General features: G+C 36.6%; 2 protein-coding genes across 2 annotated transcripts in view; one reads left to right on the top strand and one right to left on the bottom strand.

The window, feature by feature from the left end:
• The window catches only part of LOC110571154 (multidrug resistance-associated protein 1-like), an 89,190-nt gene extending 88,225 nt beyond the window's left edge, over window positions 1-965 (top strand). The window contains exon 28 of the mRNA XM_044919127.1: window positions 962-965. Coding sequence (XP_044775062.1) covers window positions 962-965 — 4 coding nt within the window. The remainder of the gene's footprint in view (window positions 1-961) is intronic.
• Window positions 966-8,642: 7,677 nt separating this feature from the next.
• On the bottom strand, window positions 8,643-21,867 carry HSPA13 (heat shock protein family A (Hsp70) member 13). The gene is made up of 5 exons (XM_021679283.2): window positions 21,725-21,867; window positions 19,513-19,853; window positions 15,753-15,966; window positions 13,633-13,800; window positions 8,643-11,801 (listed from the first exon to the last, which is right to left on the bottom strand). The coding sequence occupies exons 1-5, from the start codon at window positions 21,747-21,749 to the stop codon at window positions 11,134-11,136; spliced, it is 1,416 nt and encodes a 471-aa protein (XP_021534958.1). The 5' UTR covers window positions 21,750-21,867; the 3' UTR covers window positions 8,643-11,133.
• Window positions 21,868-22,445: the final 578 nt, after the last annotated feature.

Genomic DNA, 22,445 nt, shown 5'->3' with positions numbered 1-22,445 from the left:
TGACAAAATAATAAAAACTTTTAGCTATAGATTGATTATACTGAATAGAAAATAGATTCGTATTTTAAAAATAACAATGGGGAGAACTGCACAAAGGCAGGCCCCTGGCTACATGTTCGCATAAATACCAAAAAGCATCAGAGTTCCAACTATCCTGGGCTGCACCCAACCTTCTCTCTTCCACTCATGCCCTCCGGAATATCTGCCTTCTCCACATTGCCCAAAGTACTACATGCCATGTATCCTTTAAGTCTCTGAGTTCATTCAGGAGTCATCTTCTCCATGAAGGGTCCCTTGATTTCCCCCCTGCTCTCCGATCTGATCTAGCTGTCCCTTTTCTGTACTCACCATCCCCGTGTGCATACTGGTGTCATGACAGGGACCATACTCTTATTTTAATTATTTTAGTCTGTCTTCCCACTAAAGCTACTTGAAGGCAAGTACCCAGTGTCAGTCATCTTTGTATGTTGGGTTCCTAGCATAGTGATTTTCATCTAGTTGATACCCAACCAATGTTTGAAGAATTAATGACTTGGCATTTTCGAGTAATATAATACAGGTATTTATAGACAGACATAATATGTGTTGAGCTACTGTACAGTATATAAAATGATGGGGGAATCACAGAAAAAATATTAGTGGTTATTCAGTTGCTTTTTAGAAATAATATATTAACTATTTTATGGTATACTTTATTTTAAAATAATATTTTATAATATTTTTTACTATTGACTTTGAGTAAAAAACAGTACTTTCTATGCAACATTATTTTTGGCTGGATTAACCTCAGTGACTTAGGTATCAGATAGTATACATTCACAAGAAGATTGTTGGCTTGTAATACTAATCATATCTTGAAGGACTTTTTAACTTAGTAGTTTTATGTAATAGAAGCAGTATTATTTCTTGAATTGCCCTTCAAATTTGAAGTATTCAAATTTAGTGGTATTTTCCTTTTAAGATGATTTTAATAAAATATTTTAACATGTTCTTGAAGACCTATCAACTGTTTCTTTTATTCACCTTTTCTCCTTCCTGTGCATAACCATGTACAACCTACCTTCATCCCCTACAGGTATTTATGAAAAGTTGCCTGAAGTTATAAAACCCTATATTATCTAAAGCCTCCTCCCATTAGAATCTAAGCCACTAGAAGTGTTATCCTTTCTTTACAATCCCTGAAGTGCCTATCAGTATGTTTTGTACTCAGTAAATAATGAATAAAATATCTGTTGAATTCCATTAAGAAAGGGATCTAAACTCCAACAAATGGTGCTGGGAAAATCGGACAGCTACCTGCAGAAGAATGAAACTGGATCACTTTCTTACACTATGCACAAAAATAAACTCTAAATGGATTTTTAAAAAGACCTAAATGTGAGACCTAAAACCATAAAACTCCTAGAAGAAAACATAGTAGTTTCTTTAACACTGGCCTACCAACATTTTTCTAGGTATGTCTCCTTAGGCAGGGAAACAAAAGCAAAAATAAACTATTGGGACTATATCAAAATAAAAAGCCTCTGCACAGTGAAGGAAACCATCAACAAAACGACACAGCAACCTACCGAATGGGAGAAGATATTTGCAAATGATATATCAGATAAGGGGTTAATACTCAAAATATATAAAGAACTTTTACAACTCAACACTCAAGTAATTCAATTAAAAAGGGGAAGAGGACCTGAATTGACATTTTCCCAAAAAGGACATAGACCTGGCCAACAGACACATGAAAAGAGGCTCAACATCCCTCATCATCAGGGAAATGCAAAACAAAACTAGAGTGCGATATCACCTCACATCTGTCAGAATGGTTAACATCAAAAAGACAAGAAATAATGAGTGTTGGCAAGCATGTGGAGAAAAAGGAACCTTATGCACTGTTGGTGGGAATGCAAATTGGTACAGCCACTGTGGAGAACAGAATGGAGATTCCTCGAAAAATTAAAAATAGAATTACCATATCATCCAGTAATTTTCCTACTAGGTATTTACCCCCCAAAACCCGAAAGTGCTAATTTGAAAAGATATATGCACCCTTATGTTTTTGTAGCATATAGTCTTCCAGTGTTTTCATTATCAATAACCATGATATAGAAGCAACCCAAGAGTCCACTGATAGATGAAAGGATAAAGAAGATATATATAATGGAATATCACCCAGCCATATAAAAAATGAGATTTTGCCATGTGCAACAACATGGCTGGGAGGGTATAATGCTAAGTGAAAGAAGTCAGTCAGAGAAGGACAAAGACCATATGATTTTACTCATATGTGGAAGTTAAGAAAGAAAACAAAGATGAGAAGAGAAATTAAAAAAAAAAAGAAAAAGATTCAAATACAGAGAACAAACTGGTGGTTGCCAGAGGGGTGGTGGGTAGGGGGATGGCTGAAATAGGTAAAGGGGATTCAGAGGACACTTACCGTGATAAGCACTGAGTCATGCAGAGCATTATTGAATCATCATACTGTACATTTGAAATTAATATAACACTGTATGTTAACTATACTTGAATTAAAATAAAAGAGAGGGATCTAGATATTTCATTGTTAAAAGCTTATGTTTTAGCCTCTTTACACCTATAGTAAATCAACCAGAGACTCTGTAATTTATTTATTTATTTATTTAAACAGTTTTTTTTTTTTTAAAGATTTTATTTATTTATTTCAGAGGGAGAGAATGAGAGAGAGCACATGAGAGTGGGGAGGGGCAGAGGGAGAAGCAGACTCCCTGCCGAGCAGGGAGCCCAATGCGGGACTTGATCCTGGGACTCCAGGATCATGACCTGAGCCGAAGGCAGTCGCTTAACCAACTGAGCCACCCAGGCGCCCCTGTAATTTATTTTTTTAATTTATTATTTTTTGAGACCTTCTGTAATTTAAAAAATCTAATGGGGGGGGGCGCCTGGGTGGCTCAGTCGTTAAGAGTCTGCGTTCGGCTCAGGTCACGGTCCCAGGGCCCTGGGATCGAGCCCCGCGTCGGGCTCCCTGCTCGGCGGAGAGCCTGCTTCTACCTCTCCCGCTCCCCCTGCTTGTCTTCCCTCTCTCGCTGTGTCTCTCTCTCTCTCTCTCTGTCAAATGAATAAATAAAATCTTAAAAAAAAAAAAATCTAATGGAAATCGACAGAAGCCTGGATAAATTATAGTATAGTCACAGAGTGGAACTCTATACAGCTATGAGAATGAATGAACAACAGCTACAGGCAACAGCATGGATGAATCTCATGAATGTGTTGAGTGAAAGAAGCCAACCACAAAAAAATATTAGTATGTGATTCTATAACTCTGTACAAAAGTTTTTTAGAAAGGAAAACTGGTCTATAGTACTATTAGAAGTCAGGATACTGGCTCTTCTTGGTAAGGAAGGAGGGGTAAAGTTTGAAGGGGTACACCGGTGGGCTTCTGCAATAATGATTATATTCTGTTTCTTGATCTGGGCCCGAGTATTGGTTCAGTTTGTGAAAATTCATCAAGCTGTATACTTAGGATATGTGCAGTTTTATATATACATATACAGATATATGTATAACATATAATATACTTAAAGAGAAAAATAAAGCAAAAATAAAATAAACATCAAAATGTAATATTATATATAACTGATGGAATCCTTAAATTCTACTCCTGAAACCAATATTACACTATATGTTAACTAACTAGAATTAAAATAAAAACAAACAAACAAAAAAGACTAAGCCAAAATTACTCAAAGATAATTTCGTCATGTTTTAAGAAGCTATATGTTACTATAGTAACACTGTATGTTAACTAACTAGAATTTGAGTAAAAACAAAAAAAAAGACTAAGCCAAAAGTACTCAAAGATAATTTTGTCATGTTTTAAGAAATTAATACTACATTTTCATTGCAATTATGTTCACCAAGGTTATTCAATCACTGAAGTACACTGGAAGCAAAGTGCAGGGTACTCAATATGACTGGATTACAGAGAGGTAGTTCATTTGAATTTTGTAAAAAGAAAACACCTTTAGTCAATGATTGATTTGTTTAAAGATAATTAACTACAAAATATATTAAGAAAATAGTGATTATAATTTCAATGTGTAGAAATATTTACCTTAGCTGATAGAAGGAAAATGCTAAGCAGGATTAAGTTGAATTCTTTTAGGGATAATGATATTTATTGAAAGCATACCATATGCCTGTAATGTGCAAGGCATTGGAATCTTTTGTTACTTCAGTCTTCACTAAAGAATATAAGAAAGGTATTATCTACCCCATTTTGTCAAAAATAAGATTTCAAGAGGATCTTGGCCAAATATGTAGAATCCAGGTCTACATGGTGAGAAAATTGATGGTCTTTCCAGTTCCTACTAATATGTCTCATTCCTGGGAGAGCCAGTTAAAAAGAGTCTGATTTTTTAACAAAAATGGGGGAGAAAGATTTTAAACCAATAGCTTTGTAAGCATAGTAAATGGAATTAAAGTTTGGGGGCAGGCTGCTTTTTCAAATATATCATTAGCTTGAACCATATGAAATAGCCATTTTTGTAGGTCAAAATGGTTTAATAATGGCAATTTCATATACTTTTAAACATAGCTTTGATGTCAAACAGTATTATGAAGACATAATGCTATATTTTAATACACAAATAATTATAACTGATCTGTAGGGGCTTTTAGGAAAAATAATCAAGAAAAATAAAATAAAATATAGTAAGTTAGAGAGTTCAGGATCTTGGGACAGGGTGCCTGTGTTAAAGCCCACTCCCACCACTTTCCGATTGTGTAAACTGGGGCAAGTTTACTTACTCCTCTGGGCTTACTTGGGAGTAACAGTTTTATCTACCTCCTAAAGTTTTTGAAAATTAAATCACATAACATGTAACACTTAGGACAGTGTCTGGCATGTAGAAAACATTCAATGGCATGTTAGCTATTATCTAAATATCAATAGTCACAGCTCCTGTAATTGTAGTCTCATATTTACAAACATCATGGAACACACTGTTAAGTGAATAAAAAGGACAAAATCGAGGCAATGTTTACAAAAGTCTATTCTATACACAGCAATTTTGGGATAACTGGAGATTAAGATCCAGTCCCCAGTGGTACACAATATAGTATCATACTGTTATCAGGTTATTATATTATGTCACTTGAGAAGGTACCAGTCAGGACAGATCTAGTTCCTTCTGGTTTTCCTAATTCGCATCTTGCTAGCTGTCATTTTGCAAGCACGTGGGCCATCTGTAGAATCCTGAAATCAAGACTTATGGCTATCCTGTAAGCTACATTTCTCTAAATGTGCTTATAGAGATGAAAGGTATCTAGGTAATTCATGTGACTGCTCTGCGGCTGAATTAATAAGGTAATGAATATGAATGGGGAAAAGGCTGACTGGCTTCTCCACGATTGCTGGCGAGGTAACCAGAGCTGCTCGCTTGTTACGTATAGATTGGCCAGTCTGAGCACACAGTTAGTTACACAGTTGATCAAAGCTAGGAATCTTTTTTTTTTTTTTAAAGATTTTATTTATTTATTTGACAGAGAGAGACACAGCGAGAGAGGGAACACAGGCAGGGGGAGTGGGAGAGGGAGAAGCAGGCTTCCTGCAGAGCAGAGAGCCCGATGCGGGGCTCGATCCCAGGACCCTGGGATCATGACCTGAGCCGAAGGCAGGCGCTTAAAGACTGAGCCACCCAGGCGCCCCAAAGCTAGGAATCTTTTATCTCCTGAGCGTGGCACAAAGAACAAAATAAATGTGAATAGACCTAGGAGTAAAATGTAAAAATAGGTCATAACTTGAGAAATATTTGTGATATTTATAAAAAAAAAATCTGAAAGATTTGACAAATATTTGCTCCACAATGTTTAGAAAGAAAATACCACACATGCATTGTTTTGTGTGCGCCAACGGAAGTGATATAGGATCAGTTTTTGAAGTCATGCTTCAAAAATGTAACTCATCTTTAATATACTTACGAATGACCATTGGTTTATTGCCGATATGTGTAGTAGAAAATGTCATGTGCAAAAACCCATTGCTTTATCCCCAGCATCATGTCTGCATTCCAAGAAGAAAGGAATGGTGAGGAACAAGACATTTAATAGCACAAACGTGTAAGCTTAAAAAAGGGAGGGGGGTGGTGCCTGGGTGGCTCAGTAGGTTGAGCGTCTGCCTTCGGCTCAGGGCATGATCCCAGGGTCCTGGGATCGAGCCCCGCATCAGGTCCCTGCTCAGCGGGGAGTCTGCTTCTCCCTCTCCCTCTGCCTGCCTGCCTGCCCACCTACTTGTGATCTCTCTTTCTCTGTCAAATAGATAAATAAAACCTTAAAAAAAAAAAAAAGCCTGTGGGGTTTCTATCTACTGATTTATGCTTACATCTCAGTGGTCAGAATTGTATCACTAGCCACCCCTAGCTGCAAAGGAGGCTGGGAAACAGTTTTTAAAGCAGTGGATGTTGCTGCTCTAAACAACACAAGTAAGAATGAATAGAAAAGATACTGCAGTAGCATTTATCAGATTCTGCCATAACTACTTTTTGCCACAAAGTCTTTTTCAAGACTTACCTCAGCAAAATAACTTGAGTTTAGCAAACTGGGAGACAGAGGAAGAGTAGCGATTACAACTAACTGAGATCCAGATTCCAATTTCCAATTCTATATAGGCCATGTTCGATGATTTAAGGTAAATGGATGAACTCTTAACAGGAGAAATGTGTGTGTGTTTATGTGTTATACATATGTTAATAAAGTTACAAGGAGGTCTTTTACGTAAGCCAAATGATAGTTAATTCAACGAGGTGTAAAAAAAACAGCATTTGGTCCTGCTTTAACACCCAAGTAATGTCAATTTTTTTTTTTACTTCATGTCTGTTAATTCATACTACAAATTAAGTAAATGCTTTACCAAGGCAAATTTACTTTCTTTCATACTTCATCAGGAGAATTTTCAATAACTTGCAGAAACTTGAGAACTACAGAATCAGGAGCTTGAGAATTTTAGCTAAAATAATAACCTATTTTATTGTGGCATTTTCTTACAAGCCCACATAAATCCTCAAGTCACTGAACTTCTTTGCTTATTTCCTTATCTTTCTACCATAGCCATTTGGAATATTGAGTATTTTCTTTGCACTAGGTACTCACAAAAACCAATGAATTAGTCAGAAGTGTAAGGGACTAAATAGCATTATCAAAATCTGTAATTTTAATATCATCAGCTAAATAAGAAGTCTTTCATGGATACCATCCAGTAGTTTAGTAACCGAATAAAATCGGTACTATGGGGTTGTATTATGTGATGGATAAAGCAGCACAGCACTGCGTTTGAGCATGGATTGGATTTAAATCCTGATTTTGCCACTTATTAGCTGTATAATCCTGGGGAAATTTCTTGACACATCTGTGTCTTAATTTCCCTATCTGAAAATGGGGATAATAGTACCTACTCATAAGTTTGCTAGAACAAAACTAAATTGGTTTTCACTAAAACTTTTTTAAAAATATTTTTATTTATTTACTTATTTGACAGAGAGTGAGAAGGGGGTAGGGGCAGAGGGAGAGGGAGAAGCAGGCTCCCACTGAGCAGGGAGCCCGACACAAGGCTTGATCCCAGGACCCTGAGATTATGACCTGGGCCGAAGGCAGTCGCTTAACTAAACCACCCAGGCACCCCATCACTAAAACACTTAGAACAGTACTGGTACATAATTAGCACTCTATTATCTATTGGTCAACAAATTAATCCAAAACTTAGTGGCTTAAAACAACAAAAATATATTGTAGTTTCCATGGGCCAGGAATCCACTTAGCTGGACTATTCTGGTTTAAGTCTCTCATGAGATTATACTTAAACTTCAACCATGGCCACATTATCTGAAGGAAGAGAGGGCTCGCTTTTGAGAAGGCGCTCACAGATGGAAGGTGGTGCTGTCCGCTGGGGTGCTTATTCACCATGTACCTCTCATCATTAGCAGGGAGTCACCAAATCTTGCCCATAAGTCAAGGGAAGATCACAAAAGGAGATGAATACCAGAAAATGGGTGTCATTGGAGGCTACAATGGAGGCTGCCTACCCTCAATGGGGTACTGTGTTTTTGTTGGTTAAATAAACTAAATATGGGAGTGTCACTATATTTCCTCATTTGAGTCCCTCAGCAATGGTGGTTAGAAAAACTATGAAGGAATCACAGGAACTATTGGAAAGTCAAGTCTACTATCTTTATTTAAGGGCTCATCTGAAAAGACTATATTAATCAAATGAATTTCTTTAGATATATAAAATATGTATATATAGTTTTTGTCCAAAGAGTAAGACAAACTTTATTAGAAAATTATGAAGTATTACTGAATCAACCAAAGGATTACAGTAGGATTATTCACTAACTATAGATTAATTTAGGTCTTTGCTCCATTATAGTCAAAGGTCATGAATTGGTATTCAGAATTCCGGAGCTACTGTTCATATGATACAGGAACTGTCACTTCTAAATTAGGAAAATAAATGGAAAAGGATACAAGCAACCCCAGAGTCGGGATGCAGGGGAGCGGGCAATAGCTGCTGAGCTCACATGCATGAGCATCACAGCAGCTGTCCCTGCTTCCCTTTTCACTTATAAACCTCAAATATGTACTCTGGCCTAGCTGTGAATGGAAGAGAAAGTACACAGTTTAAAAAACAAACTGCAAAGTGGTATTTATTTACATTAAAATGTGAATTACCTGTATACACACAATTTGAAGAGGCACAATCTGTTATGCACAATAACTATATAATCTTCTGAAATGTCATACACAGTAGCATCTGTGAAGTCAGTGGTTGGAGTGAAAACACAGTACCGAAACATTCCTGATACAAAATAAATTACTCATTCACATATTCTAATCATACAACAGTTAATATTTAAAAAGTTAATGCACTTCAAAAAACACTAGTTACATGTACAACCAGAATGTATTGTTTTATGAAAAATGTCTTAAGATTATTAGGCATAAATGATTCCTTTCGGGATCCCTTTCTCTTTTAAATAAATAAACTACATTGATTTCAAGACCATTTATATATAGGCCCCTAACATATGACTGACAGACATTACTTCGTATTTTTAAAGGTGTAACTATACTAGAGAATATGCTAAACTATTGCCCCCAAATTCCAACACTGCCATCCTATTTTTCAGACACATTTAAATTCCAATTTTAGTATATGAGATTAGCTGCCCCGTTCTGCAAATTGTTTCCACTAAAAAGTGATAACAGATCTTCCTGAACTATCTCATGTATTTGAGAGAGTCAAGGCTTTTTTTAAAAATGTTAAAATGCTTTAGGTTAAAGCTGATAATGTAAGTGGAGATTTTGATAGATTGAACACTTTTCTCTTAAGACCTTTGCAAAAAGATCTTTTCCAATTCTAAAATCTATTAAAGATTCATATCAAGTCCAAGAGAACACTGGAATATTTTCATAACGCAGTGAAGGATTCATCTTTGGCATTTCTCTGTTAGTTCTAAAATAAAATATGTCAACAAACATTTTTTATTTTTCTATCTACTTACTAGACATTCTGTACACAAAACTATGTGATTGAAATTGTGTTTTAACAGCAATCTCATTGCTAACCTTTTTTTTTTAGATCTGCAAAAAATATTAACATTCAGCTTTTTATTCTCAGAAGCTGAAATGTTTCGACGTTGCTGAAATGAGTTTGCTTAGTTCTGTTTTTCAGTGATTGGAAATTCAACATCCTTTAAATTCAACAACAGATAAAACAGACATACTTTTTACATTAACAAAAATGTTGACCAGAATGTAATCTTTGAATATTAATATGAAGCATGCATGCATTAAGAAAAAAAAAAAAAGTCTTCAAATATGGCCATCACAGAAATATAACTGCTTGCTACATTTTCTTTCATGGTCCCTGTGGCATTTCTAAAAGGAAACAAACAAAAACAAAACGAAACTGCTACAAATGCTGATTTGTAGAAATTCTTCCACATTGCCTCCCACATTAGATTGTCACATTATTTCCAATATTCAAAATTTTTTTTACTCGCAACACATACTAACCTTAAGGCTAAAAACAGTCCAAGTGTGACTACTGTAAAATGTAGTGGGAAACAACAATAAGGATTTTACAACTGAGCACATTTTCCTCATTCAAAGCCAATATGGGGAAAAATCTCAGTAACAACTGAATCAAGTATGATTTGATAGTTCAAATGCAAGCTACATTCTCCAGGGCTTACTGAAAATAAACAAAGAAACAAAAACAAAAACATAAATACTGTAGCTAATTATTGGTACTTACTAGTGTCTGCAAAGGTCTTGGGTAACAAAAAAGAGCTAGTAATGATGGCTTTATTGTGACATTAAGACGTGTAGAATGAAGTTATTAATTCCCCACTGTTTTCTAACCAGGCAGAATCATGGAAATCCAAGCAGAGAATGATGCATAGCAACTGAAGGAACTGGAGTATAAATTGGTTACGTTTACTGTCTGGTATTGAAACATCTGAATAAATCTACAGCTATTTTAGAAAGAAAGTAAGTTGATACAATCAATAATTTTAAAAATCTGGAGAATGCAGATTATGTAAATAGGACACGTAATTGAATTTGTGAAAGTAAATTTATTTATGGCAGTTACTGAACATTTATATATGCAGCTTATATTACTAATACTGCTATCTCCCAGCCAATGTAAAAACCTGACACCAATACTGTCCTTCAAGTAGAGTTCAAACTAATAGTTACATGTGATAACCAAGCAAATCAATTACCAGCTCCTGCTAATACAATTTAGTAAGAACTGGGAATTGTAATACTAGTACTAGGCAATGTTTACAGAAAGTAATTTTAAGTGCATATGGTTATCTACTTCCAGATTCCAGAAAACAAAACCACCCATGCTCCTGTAACAGTTTTACTTCAATTCTATCATTTTAAAAGTATTTGTTGGAGTGAGATCTCTCTGAAATCAAATAGGATCAATCTGGTCACATTTAATCCTAAAACAAAATGTTATGTAAAATTCTGTGTATCTAAATGTTACCTTTCAGGTAAATTTCTGAGATATTTTAGAGATTTTTCTTTATTGGAGGAGGTGGTCTGATAAGGAGGAAGAGCTCATCAGACAATCACAAATACTCATCCCTCCATAATTCAGTTGAAGTTGGTCTTTTGTAAATGCTTACTGGGAATTTCTAAAGCACTGACTTGGAGAGGCCAGGAGCCTCCATCAATCCCTGCTTGGATAGCCACTCCTGTCACCACTGCCAGGTCAGGGTCTACAGAAGTGTTGGGATCCTTTCCAAAGAACTCCTGAATGACTTGGCGGATTCGAGGAATACGAGTAGAACCCCCAACCAAAACCACCTCATCAATCTCAGTCTTTTCCAGGTGGCCTTCTTTTAATACTTGCTGAATGGGTACAAGTATTTTCTGGAAGAGATCTTCATTAAGGGTGTCAAAGAGCTTCCGTGATATTTCTGTTTCAAATAACACCTGACTTTCTCCGCTTTTCTTTTCGGAAAGGCCACCTCCAAACACACTGTTCACATGGTGGCCATCAGTGGGAGAAAATCTGTCCTTTGGCAGTTCAGTGTCACTACTCTGAGGCTCCTTCTTGTCCTTTTCCTCCACTGTTAGTAATACTGACAATTGAGCAGACTGATGAAGAGTCAGATTTAATTTGACCATTTCCACAGCTTGTCTTAATCTGTGAATTTCCTCTTTCCTAGAGGGTAGAAAGCCATACGTTTGATAGATCTGTTTATATAAATACTGAAGCAGTCTTTGATTGAAGTCCTGTCCTCCAAGTTTATTGTTTCCTAAGTTAAAAATAAAAAGGCGTATATTTATGTATTTGTACCGTATATGCATATACATGTCTGTGTAGTATGTATGAAAATGATATAATGAATAACAAATCTCTTGCTTAATGTACTTAACTATTTAGATTTTATTCATACAAAGACTGATTAAAAATAATTGGATTAAAGTAATTTTAACTCAAATGTGTATTATTAAAAAACAGTGCATATCGGGCGCCTGAGTGGCTCAGTCGTTAAGCGTCTGCCTTCAGCTCAGGTCATGATCCCACGGTCCTGGGATCGAGTCCCACATCAGGCTCCCTGCTCCGCAGGAAGCCTGCTTCTCCCTCTCCCACTCCCCCTGCTTGTGTTCCCTCTCTCGCTGTCTCTCTCTCTGTTGAAAAATAAATAAAATCTTTAAAAAAAAAAAACAGTGTATATCTGGTTAAAATTTTTAAAAGATTTTATTTATTTATTTAATTGACAGAGAGAGAGACAGCGAGAGAGGGAACACAAGCAGGGGGAGTGGGAGAGGAAGAAGCAGGCTTCCCGCAGAGCAGAGAGCCTGATGTGGGGCTCGATCCCAGGCGCCCCTCTGGTTAAAATTTTTAAATAATAAAAAAGGAAGTATCTCTTAATGATATCCCTAAATAATTTTTCAGAAGATAAAGGTTGACAAAAGATTAGCTTTTAAAAGCAATTTAAAAACACTGAATATGATTACTCTCAAGAGAAGTCTTTAGAATTAAAAAGTACCAGTAGGCATTTTATCTTTTTTTTAAATCCTTTTGCTTGCTAGATTAAGAGCTAAAATTAAAAAAAAAAGGGCGCCTGGGTGGCTCAGTCGGTTAAGCGTCTGCCTTCGGCTAAGGTCATGATCCCTGGGTCCTGGGATCGAGCCCCGCATCGGGCTCCTTGCTCTGCGGGAAGCCTGCTTCTCCCTCTCCCTCTGCTGTTCCCCCTGCTTGTGTTCCCTCTCTCTCTCTCTGTCAAATAAATAAATGAAATCTTAAAAAAAAAAAAAAAAAAGGAGAAAGAGAGATTTAAAAGGAAAAGATTAATGTTAATATAAATCCCTGGCACTGAATTTGGTTTTTAAAGAGTCCAGTTAGGAAAAAGAAAAATGCAGAAGTTAGACAACCTATAACTTATAGCTTCACTTTTTAAACAGGCTCCATTCTTTAAACTAAAACAAAATACTTAAAAAAAAAAAAAGATTTAGAATACAAAAACCTGTAATTTCCTAGAGAACACTATTATTAGATTTTCTAAGCATATCTATTTTGTAAAACATGTTAGCAAATGAAATAAACTGATCACTCTTCATTTTAAAGGATTTTTCTTGCTTTCATTTCCTTCACCAAAGCCATGAAGTCCTAGCGGCTCAGTGAGCCACAACTGGCAGTGATATATTTATTTGCCTCGGTCATTTTTTTTTAGATTTCAGTTTTTGTTGTTATGATATATATATAAATGGTGGTTATAAAATTACATATACAGACTACCAAAATGAAGTCAAAGTATACTGAAAAAAATTTTATTTTTATTTTATTTCTATTGATTTATTTTAGAGACAGAGAGAGAGAGCGAGCACGTGCACAAGCAAGGGGAAGAGCAGAGGGGGAAAGAATCTCAAGCAGATCTGCACCAAGTGCGGAGCCCCACACTGGGCTCGATCTCGCAACCCTGAGATCATAACCTGGGCTGAAACCAAGAGTTGGACGCTTACCTGACTGAACCACCCAGGCATCCCCTGAAAAAAATTTAAAAATAAACACTTAACACATTAGGTGTGCTAATAAGGAAAGCATTATCTGAACCTCTTTTAGTCTCCCTGTATTTTTCTTACCAGACATTGCTCGGGTTAGAAACATTCCTCCTTGTTTATTTAGCAATGACACATCTAGAGTTCCTCCACCCAAATCTATCACCAAGACATGAAAGACATCAGCCTTGTGGAGGCCATAAGCCATGGCTGCCGCTGTGGGTTCATTTATCACCCTCAAGATCTTCAGTCCTGTAAGATTGGTTGGAAGGAAGAACAATTCATCAGAGGACACCATTCTCAAAATTCCTTCCCCTTCAATGTCATACCATGTTAGTGTGTTTTATGCAACATGAACTCCACTGAGTAACAAAGACAGTAGTCACAAACCCATCAAAAATAATGAAATGGAAGGATAAATATTGGTTGTTCTAAATGGAATCATTAAAATCATTCTAAAAACTGAAAAGAAAAGCCCAGATTCAGTGGAATACATCATTCTATTCTGTATTATTTAATATTTAATTTTAAAAAATCCTAGCCCCTTTTAATTTTCATTATTTTACTTGGGAATATAAGAGCAATAAAACTTTAATCATTATGTACTATAATAAATTGCTGTGGAAATGAAATAAGCTTACTATGCTCTTCTTTTTAAAGGGACTTTGAAGAAAAGCAGATAAGTAAACAGATGAGATTATTTAAAAAATCTAGATGAAATGTTCCAATAGGTAAAATGACTCTTAAAAAAGTACTTAAAATTTGGGGGCGCCTGGGTGGCTCAGTCGGTTAAGCGACTGCCTTCAGCTCAGGTCATGATCCTGGAGTCCCGGGATCGAGTCCCACATCGGGCTCCCTGCTCGGCGAGGAGTCTGCTTCTCCCTCTGACCCTCCTCCCTCTCATGCTCTCTCTCACAAATAAATAAAAACTCTTAATAAAAAAAAAATTTAAAAAAAAAAAAAAAGTACTTAAAATTTAAGACCCTCAAATGTAAATCTGAAATATACAGCAAATCTGATCTTGAAAGTAATGCTAAACAGTGAAAGTTCAGGCAAAAGGTCAGATTTCCTTGCGCAAACTTCCTGCTTTAACCTAACTGCCACAGGTCATGAGCGGTTTGGAAAGTAATACGGCATTTATGTATCAGGAGCCATAAAAAAATTATTCAAATTCTGAAGAATTTATTTAAATTCATACCCTTTCCTTTAGCAGTCTGACTTCATCACTCACTCTGCTCTGGTCACACTGACCAACTTACCACCTTCAGATGTACCAGCAAATTCCCATTTTATGGCTGCTACACTGACCATTCTCTCCTGCAATATTCTTACCCTATATATCAGCTTGGCTAACAAACGTGCCTCCTTCAAATCTGCTTAAACGTCACTTTCTCAATGAGGCCTTCCTGACCACTCTAAAACCTACAAGATCCCCCCCCCCCCCATCACCACCAGCAATCCTGTTCCTGTTCTACTCTTTTTTCTTCCATTGCATGTTACTTTCTGATATACAATGTATCAGGGTTTTCAACCAGGAGCAATTTTGCTCCCCCTCTGGGAGCATTTGGCAACATCTGAAGACAGAAGATTATCACTACTTGGAGAGGAGAGGGCTGCTAGCACCTCATGAGTAGAAGCTGGGGTGCTGCTAACTGTCCTATAACGCACAGGACAGTTCCCCATAACACAGAATTATCTAGCCCAAAATATCAAATAATGCTAAGAGAGGGAAACCCCACAATATACTTATCTTTAATACAGACTTTCTGTTTCCCTCCAGTAGAATATAAGTTCCATGAGAACAGAGATTTATCTGTTTTGTTTATCAAGGCACTCAATATTTATTGAATGATTTTAAATGAGTTCTCTTCCACCTCAGATTTAAAAAAAAATATTACATTCATCATAACATTAAAGAAAGCTGATAGAAAAAATTCCTCATTGCTAACATGCACCCATGTTCTCAGTCTTTATTATATGCCTACCTAACCGGCTGTTTTCATAGTATGTTGCATTTTACATTGTGCCATAAAATTTTCTTAATTTCTGTTTCTAAACCTATATCAAAATCCATCTAATTTACCCACTTTGGGTTTATTCATGTGCCTCGTTAGGTGGTTTGCAAAATGATACACCTTACTACAGAAGATTTTCAACCTAAGAACATTTTGAGAAAAATATAACCCAAGCAAGGGTGATATTACCTGCAAGGTTAGCAGCTTCAATTGTTGAATTTCTCTGTTTTAGATCGAATTCTGCTGGTACAGAAATAACAGCATTGGCAACTGGCATTCCAAGATATTCCTCTGCCATTTCCTTTAACTTCAACAGTAGTCTAGAGCCAACATATTCTGGGGAAACGGTGATGGTCTCATTACTTGTCACAGAAAACTCAACCATTCCATTTTTGTTTAAAACCTGTGAATAGGATTTGCCAAAAAAGAAAAAAAAAAGAAAGAAATGTAAAATCATACATATACACATACACATATATACTTAAATACATACATACATACACACTGGACTTATTCAATAAAAAACTTAACTTTATAAGGTCATAAAATTTATTTATAATCTATCATTTACTAAGATTAGAGGTTATTAAAAGCTATACTTTAAAATCTATAAAGTGAATCTACAATAACAGCAGAATAATAAAATCCATCACCACGCATATAAATGGAATATAGAAGATTCTCAATATATATCTGTTAAATGAATGAAAGAAAAAAAGATGAAATATAAGGAATAAAAGTTCCTGGATCATGTATTTGACTTAGGATCTTCTTTTTTTTTAGTTAACTTGTTTCCAAAAATAATAGATACCTGAAAAAGTGTTCTGGCACATATTAACAAGAATAATTTTAGTACTTCATTATGTTCTTATCCAAGAATCAAATATCACATTCTTATTCCCATGAAAACATGTATTAAGTCATTATCCCTGCTAATGTGGTTGTACATTTAAAAAACTAGATTAATTCTAAAACATGCTATCCTACTTTCACCAACAGACTAAATTCATATCAAGAGTAAAGAGAATTAAGTCTTCTAAGAAATTGTAATAATTTTACCCTGGTCATTCTAGACTACATAATTAGATTTCAATGAAGAAAACTTGACCATCTACAAACCTATCTGGGAAAAACAAAAATAAGCTACAGATACTATTAAAATGAGGTTCAAAGACACTATACTGTCAGTTCCCACATGAAACAGGAACAACAACAAAAAAATCACAACACTTAGAAACTTAACAACACCAAGAAAACTCAAACTAACTCTTGGTTGGAAAATAGTACAGGGGGTCCTCAAAAAACTGACAATGGAACTACAATATGATGCAGCAGCTCCACTTCTGGGAACATACCCTTATGTGGAAGAGCTACCTGCACCCCATGGTTACAGCAGCATTATTTACGATGGCCAAGCCATGAATACAACCGAAGTGTCTATCAACAGATAAATGGATAAAGTTGTGATATACATACACAATGGAATGTTATTCAGCCATAAAAAAAGACGAAATTCCTGCCGCTGGTGACATGGAGGGACCCTGCGGGTATTACGCTAAGCGCAGTTAAGTCAAACAGGGAAAGACAAACGCTGTATGATCGCTCATATGTAGAATCTAAAACAACAACCAAACTCAGAGAAAAAGAGATTAGATGGGTTACCACAGGCAGGGGATGGGGGGAGAGTAGGGGAAATGGATGAAGGTGGTCAAAAGGTACAGATTTCCAGTTATAAAAGAAATAAGTACTGGGAATGTAATGTCAACATGATGACTATAGTTAATACTGCTATATGGTATATTTGAAGGTTGCTGAGAGAGTAAATTCTAAGAGCTCTCACCACAAGGAAAAAAATTTTTTTTTCTTTTTTTGTATCTATACGAGATGATGGATGTTAACTTATTGTTCTAATAATTACACAATGTATTTAAGTGAAATCATTATGCTGTACGTCATAAATTTATACAGGGCCATATGTTGACTATATCCCAATAAAACTTGGGAAAAAAATAATTCCTGAATCAGTAAGTAATGTACTCAAATTCTTAATTTTGAGGAAATGTATAGCTCTATATAATTTAATCATTACTTAAGACTTATAAATTGATAAAGGATCCTAAGAAAAAAGCTAAAAAAGAACAAAGAAATAAACCTAAGAAATGCATGGGATAGATTTATTTTCTCCTTTGAAAATGCATAAAATATTTAAGAATTTTATTCAATAAGCAGCACTGATACAGCTATCAATTTTAAAAGCTAGTCACTCAGAATTCCACTTCACAGTTTACATGAAAAACCCTCTATGGAAAAAAACACTTAAATATTTAAAAGATATGGGTGGGGGGATGGGTGAAATGGGTGATGGGGATTAAAGAGTACACTCATCATGATGAAAAAAATGTTTTAGACAAAAAATAAAATACTTAAAAGAAAAAACTGGCAAAACACAAACCTACATATAGTCATGTAAAAGCATTAGCAATAGAAGTGGATAGGATGGGAAAGGCCATTGTAAGCATGGTAAGAGTCTATACTCATTTTTTAAAAATTTTTGAGATGATTTTGCCACATAAAAATTTAACATTCTTGACAGCTCAAAAGCAAAATTATATATCATCAGTTAAAAAAAAAGAACATAAAAAAACACTGTAAACATATCACAAAGTATTTTACAAAGGAAAAGAACCCCCCCCAAAAAAATAGGACAAAGGACAAGAAATAGATCACTAAAAAAATAAAAATGCCAATTAACAAATGTTTAAAAAATCTGACCTCAGTAAAAATCAAAGGAACGCTAATTAATACAAAAATACCATTTTTCACTTATATATTGGCAAAGATTAAAAAATAGTAACTGGGGCGGGAGGGTACCTGGGTGCTCAGTTGGTTGAGCGTCTGACTTACGGCTTCAACTCAATCATGATCTCAGGGCCCTGAGACTGAGTACCGTGGCAGTCTCCGTGGAGTCTGCTTGAAGATTCTCTCCCTCTGCCTCTACTCCTACTTACACTTACTCTGTCTCTCTCTTAAATAAATCTTAAACAAACAGTAACTAGGGAAGATATAGGCCCTCTAAAAAAAAGTAAAGAGTACACAACCGTTTCAGTGTACAGTTTGGCAATATAAATCAAAGTACTTAAAGAACTCAAGTTCTTCTACTTCTAGAATTCAAGCTAAGGATCAAGAAGTACACAAAGATGTATGTACAAGAATATTCACTGAAGCTGCAACATAAGTGGAAAACCAGGGGAAAAAAATGTGCCCTTACTGAGATCGGAAAATTAAATATTGGAATAGCCATTCTAAGGAACCATGTCATATTGTTGAGTTTCAAATACGTCATAAAATAGCATGCCTACTGTGATCTCTTTTAAAGTATATAAATATGTATATCCTACCACACACAGCACCTATCCATCTATCTAGCCATCCATCCATCTATATAAAATAGCATGCCTACTGTGATCTCTTTTAAAGTATATAAATATGTATATCCTACCACACACAGCACCTATCCATCTATCTAGCCATCCATCCATCTATCCATCCGTCCATCCACCCATCCATCCATCCATAGTACATGGGGCATCATTAGCCTTCTTGCTACAATGAAAGAGCTAACCAGGCAGGCAGGCAGGCAGGCAGGCATCCATCCATCCATCCATAGTTCATGGGGCTTCATTAGCTTTCTTGCTACAATGAAACAAAGATCTAAGCAGATATTCTGAGGATTGCAAAGCAAGAACATAGTAAGGCTCCAAGTCCATGATAGAGCTGTGGAGCCAATGAATTAAGTCATCCTGGAATTGCTGTAGGACTGCTTGTCATAATGTAGCTTCCATGCAGAGTAAGTAAGTTGAAACAGAATGTTTTATAGCTTGAAGCCAAAGCATTAATTGAAACAGTATGCTTAACTAAAATTAAAACAGATTTTAGCTTAATCACTTACCTTAAATGGGTATCTGCCAACTTCAGCCTCCAGCTCTTCTGGGGTAAAAATCTTGCCTATGAATCTCTTGGCATCATATATTGTGTTCTGAGGATTTGAATCGGCCAGCTCTAAGCTTTCATAACCCACATATACATCATTGTCAGTAAAGGACACCATGCTGGGTATACTGATATGCCCATTTTCATCTGGAATGACCTTTACTTTTCCTGTGCCAGGAAAAAACACCCCAACAGAACAATAGGTGGTACCAAGGTCAATGCCAATCACTTTAGGAGTAGGCAGTGGTAAGTACTGTTGTGCCAAATACCCAGCCAACAGGAGAGTCAAAACAGCTGATCCTGAAATACAGGCAAATGAAAAGATATGTTTTATTAAACTAGTACAATATGTTAAACTACTATAGCAAAGTCCTTTTAATAACACTCTTTGAGAAAAGACTAATACACTCTCAAAATATTTTCTTTTATAGTACTAAAGATAACACTTCTCTCAGACATCAAGTTTTTCATAATGCAGACATCAAGTCTTTCATAAAGACTATAATACAGTTAAAATGAAGGAACAACAAAATCAAAAAACCCCTGTAGTTGTATGTCTGTGTACTACACCTATGGGGGAAGAAAAAGTAAAAACATATAATTAATTGTGCTAATACTGACAGGAAAAGCCATTCATCTCTGGCAAAAGCTAGATAAATATAATATAGATATAATTCAATTTCTTGATCAATTAATATTTAGATATTATAGCTTTATAAGCAGCTTTAGTTATCATTTAAAAGAAACTCCATTATTAAATTTCCACAGCAAAAACTCTGTTATTGGAGGACTAAAACTTCTTATCCCCTCATCTCCTTTTTCCTTTCAAAAGGATGAACTGGATAAATTGGTAAAATGATTTTGAAAGTAGTATAAATATGAAACTGCCACTTTACAACAGAACACAATTAACTTTTTCTGTATTTAAATACAAATTAAGAAAATACTTCTTGCAGAAATTAATATTTAGGGAAGGAGAACCATAAATGTGTGACCCTAAACGCAATATAAAGCTCCTTGAAGGCGGCTTTTGTTCACTTTTGTATATCCCTTGCACTAGGAATGGCTCCTAGCAAACAGCAGATGCTCAACAAATATTGATTTAAAAAAACCACACACAGTAGACGAACCATGAGAGACGATGGACTCTGAAAAACAAACTGAGGGTTCTAGAGGGGAGGGGGGTGGGAGGATGGGTTAGCCTGGTGGTGGGTATTGAGGAGGGCACGTTCTGCATGGAGCACTGGGTGTTATGCACAAACAATGAATCATGGAACACTACATCTAAAACTAATGATGTAATGTATGGGGATTAACATAAGAATAAAAAAATTAAAAATATATACAAAAATAAAAAATAAAAAAATAAAATAAAACACATACACACACACAAATATGAACAAACGCCATGCAGGTTGTAAACATAAGGAATGAAGAAAGATGCCACTTCGAATTTAAAATTAATATGTTATTTGGTTTCAGGAGATTATGTCCATACGTGTTACATACGACCCAAAACGTCAATTTGTAGGAGTCTGTTTTACTAATTGTGAGCTCATCCTCATCAACACATAACTCAAAAAAAAAAAAAAAGAAAGAAAGAAAGAAAGAAATCAAGTGCCAACCCCACTTTCCTCTTGCTCCTATGTGGAAAACTTCAGAAACATTTCATTATTTTCTCGTTCGGGGAGGGTTAATTACTAACTCAGATTGGTGGAAAGTGCATCAGACTATACATCCAAGAGGCCTGGCTCTCTCAAAATGCAGCATCCCACGAGTCTACAGCTCAGGCCGCGGGTACTGCTCCTCCCCCTTCCTCTACAAAGGGGTCTTGGAGATGCACGTTCTTGCAGCCTCTCAAAGGCCCCAATTCAACCAACGATTCAAAATCGACGTTGTTTTGAAAAGAACCCTTCCCGAGGCCCGATGTCCCTGGGATGTACGCAGAGGGTCGCCGCCGGCCCTACATGGCCTACTCTGGCCCAGGCCATTTCTGGACGAACCCTCAATCCGGCGCCCCGAGAAACCAAAAACCGCCTCTAAGTCACCTTTCCCGAGTCCTTCCCACTGCGCCAATTGGATCCGGGAGGTGACAACCACCCCTGCCCATCCCGGCCTCCCCAAACTGCTCCGGTGCCCACAACAGCCATAGAGAACCCCTGGTCACTGACCTAAGATCGTCATCTCTCCAGCCATCACAGTCCCGCCGAAGAGGCTTGGGATGACTGTACCAGACGTGAGGGACCGCCCCCACGCCACCTCCCAGCCCCGAGGCTTACAGGGTAATGTAGTTCTCTTGCTCCAATGCAGTTGGAGAAGCTACAGCTCTGACCAGAGAAGAGACTTCATTTACCATCAGGTCGCGGGGCCGAGAGCCTCCATTCAACCGCTGCCAGTGACGTCTGAGCCGCCCTCCCACGCCCGGATTACGGGGCCAATTAGGCTGAGGTGGAGAAGAGCCAAGAAGAGAGACTGGGGTTTATAATCAAACCGGAAGCGCCTGGAACCAAGTTGAGGTAAAAACACACTATCTCTTTAGCGCCGCCCCACCGCTTTGCATTCTGGGAAGTGTAGTTCGGGCCTGCCCCCATTCGCGGTAGGGAGAGCGAGTACCTGTAGGTTATTGCTTTCTTTAGCCGTGTTCTTCTCCCAGGCCTAGGTTCAAGCCTTTGTCTTTCGTTCTTCCTACCTTTTAAAGAATGATCCTTTGCCTGGGATCTAGATTCTGGATGGGGTTCCTCTAAACACCTGTCATAATTGGCAGGAATTGCTTTCATGGACAAGTCCTGTAGCATGTAATGGCCATTTAGGAAACTTGTGAAGTGTTTTTCAGATTCTAGTCTATAAGAGACCTTTTTTTTTTTCCTTCTTGGTCACTGGTAGTACTTAATG

This window comes from Neomonachus schauinslandi, chromosome 1 (assembly GCF_002201575.2).
Source record: "Neomonachus schauinslandi chromosome 1, ASM220157v2, whole genome shotgun sequence".
NCBI lineage: Eukaryota > Metazoa > Chordata > Mammalia > Carnivora > Phocidae > Neomonachus > Neomonachus schauinslandi.
The sequence above is the reverse complement of the archived record's forward strand: the minus strand, read 5'-3'. Positions and strand labels throughout refer to the sequence as shown.

Bases quoted from the DNA above. Each gene is read 5' to 3' on its own strand.
- HSPA13 (XM_021679283.2), bottom strand. From the start codon at position 21,749: ATGGCTGGAGAGATGACGATCTTAG. The intron at 19,854-21,724 runs GTCAGTGACCAG...CCTGTATTTCAG, and splicing joins TGGAGAGATGACGATCTTAG to GATCAGCTGTTTTGACTCTC. The intron at 13,801-15,752 runs GTAATATCACCC...CCAATCTTACAG, and splicing joins TGAAGCTGCTAACCTTGCAG to GACTGAAGATCTTGAGGGTG.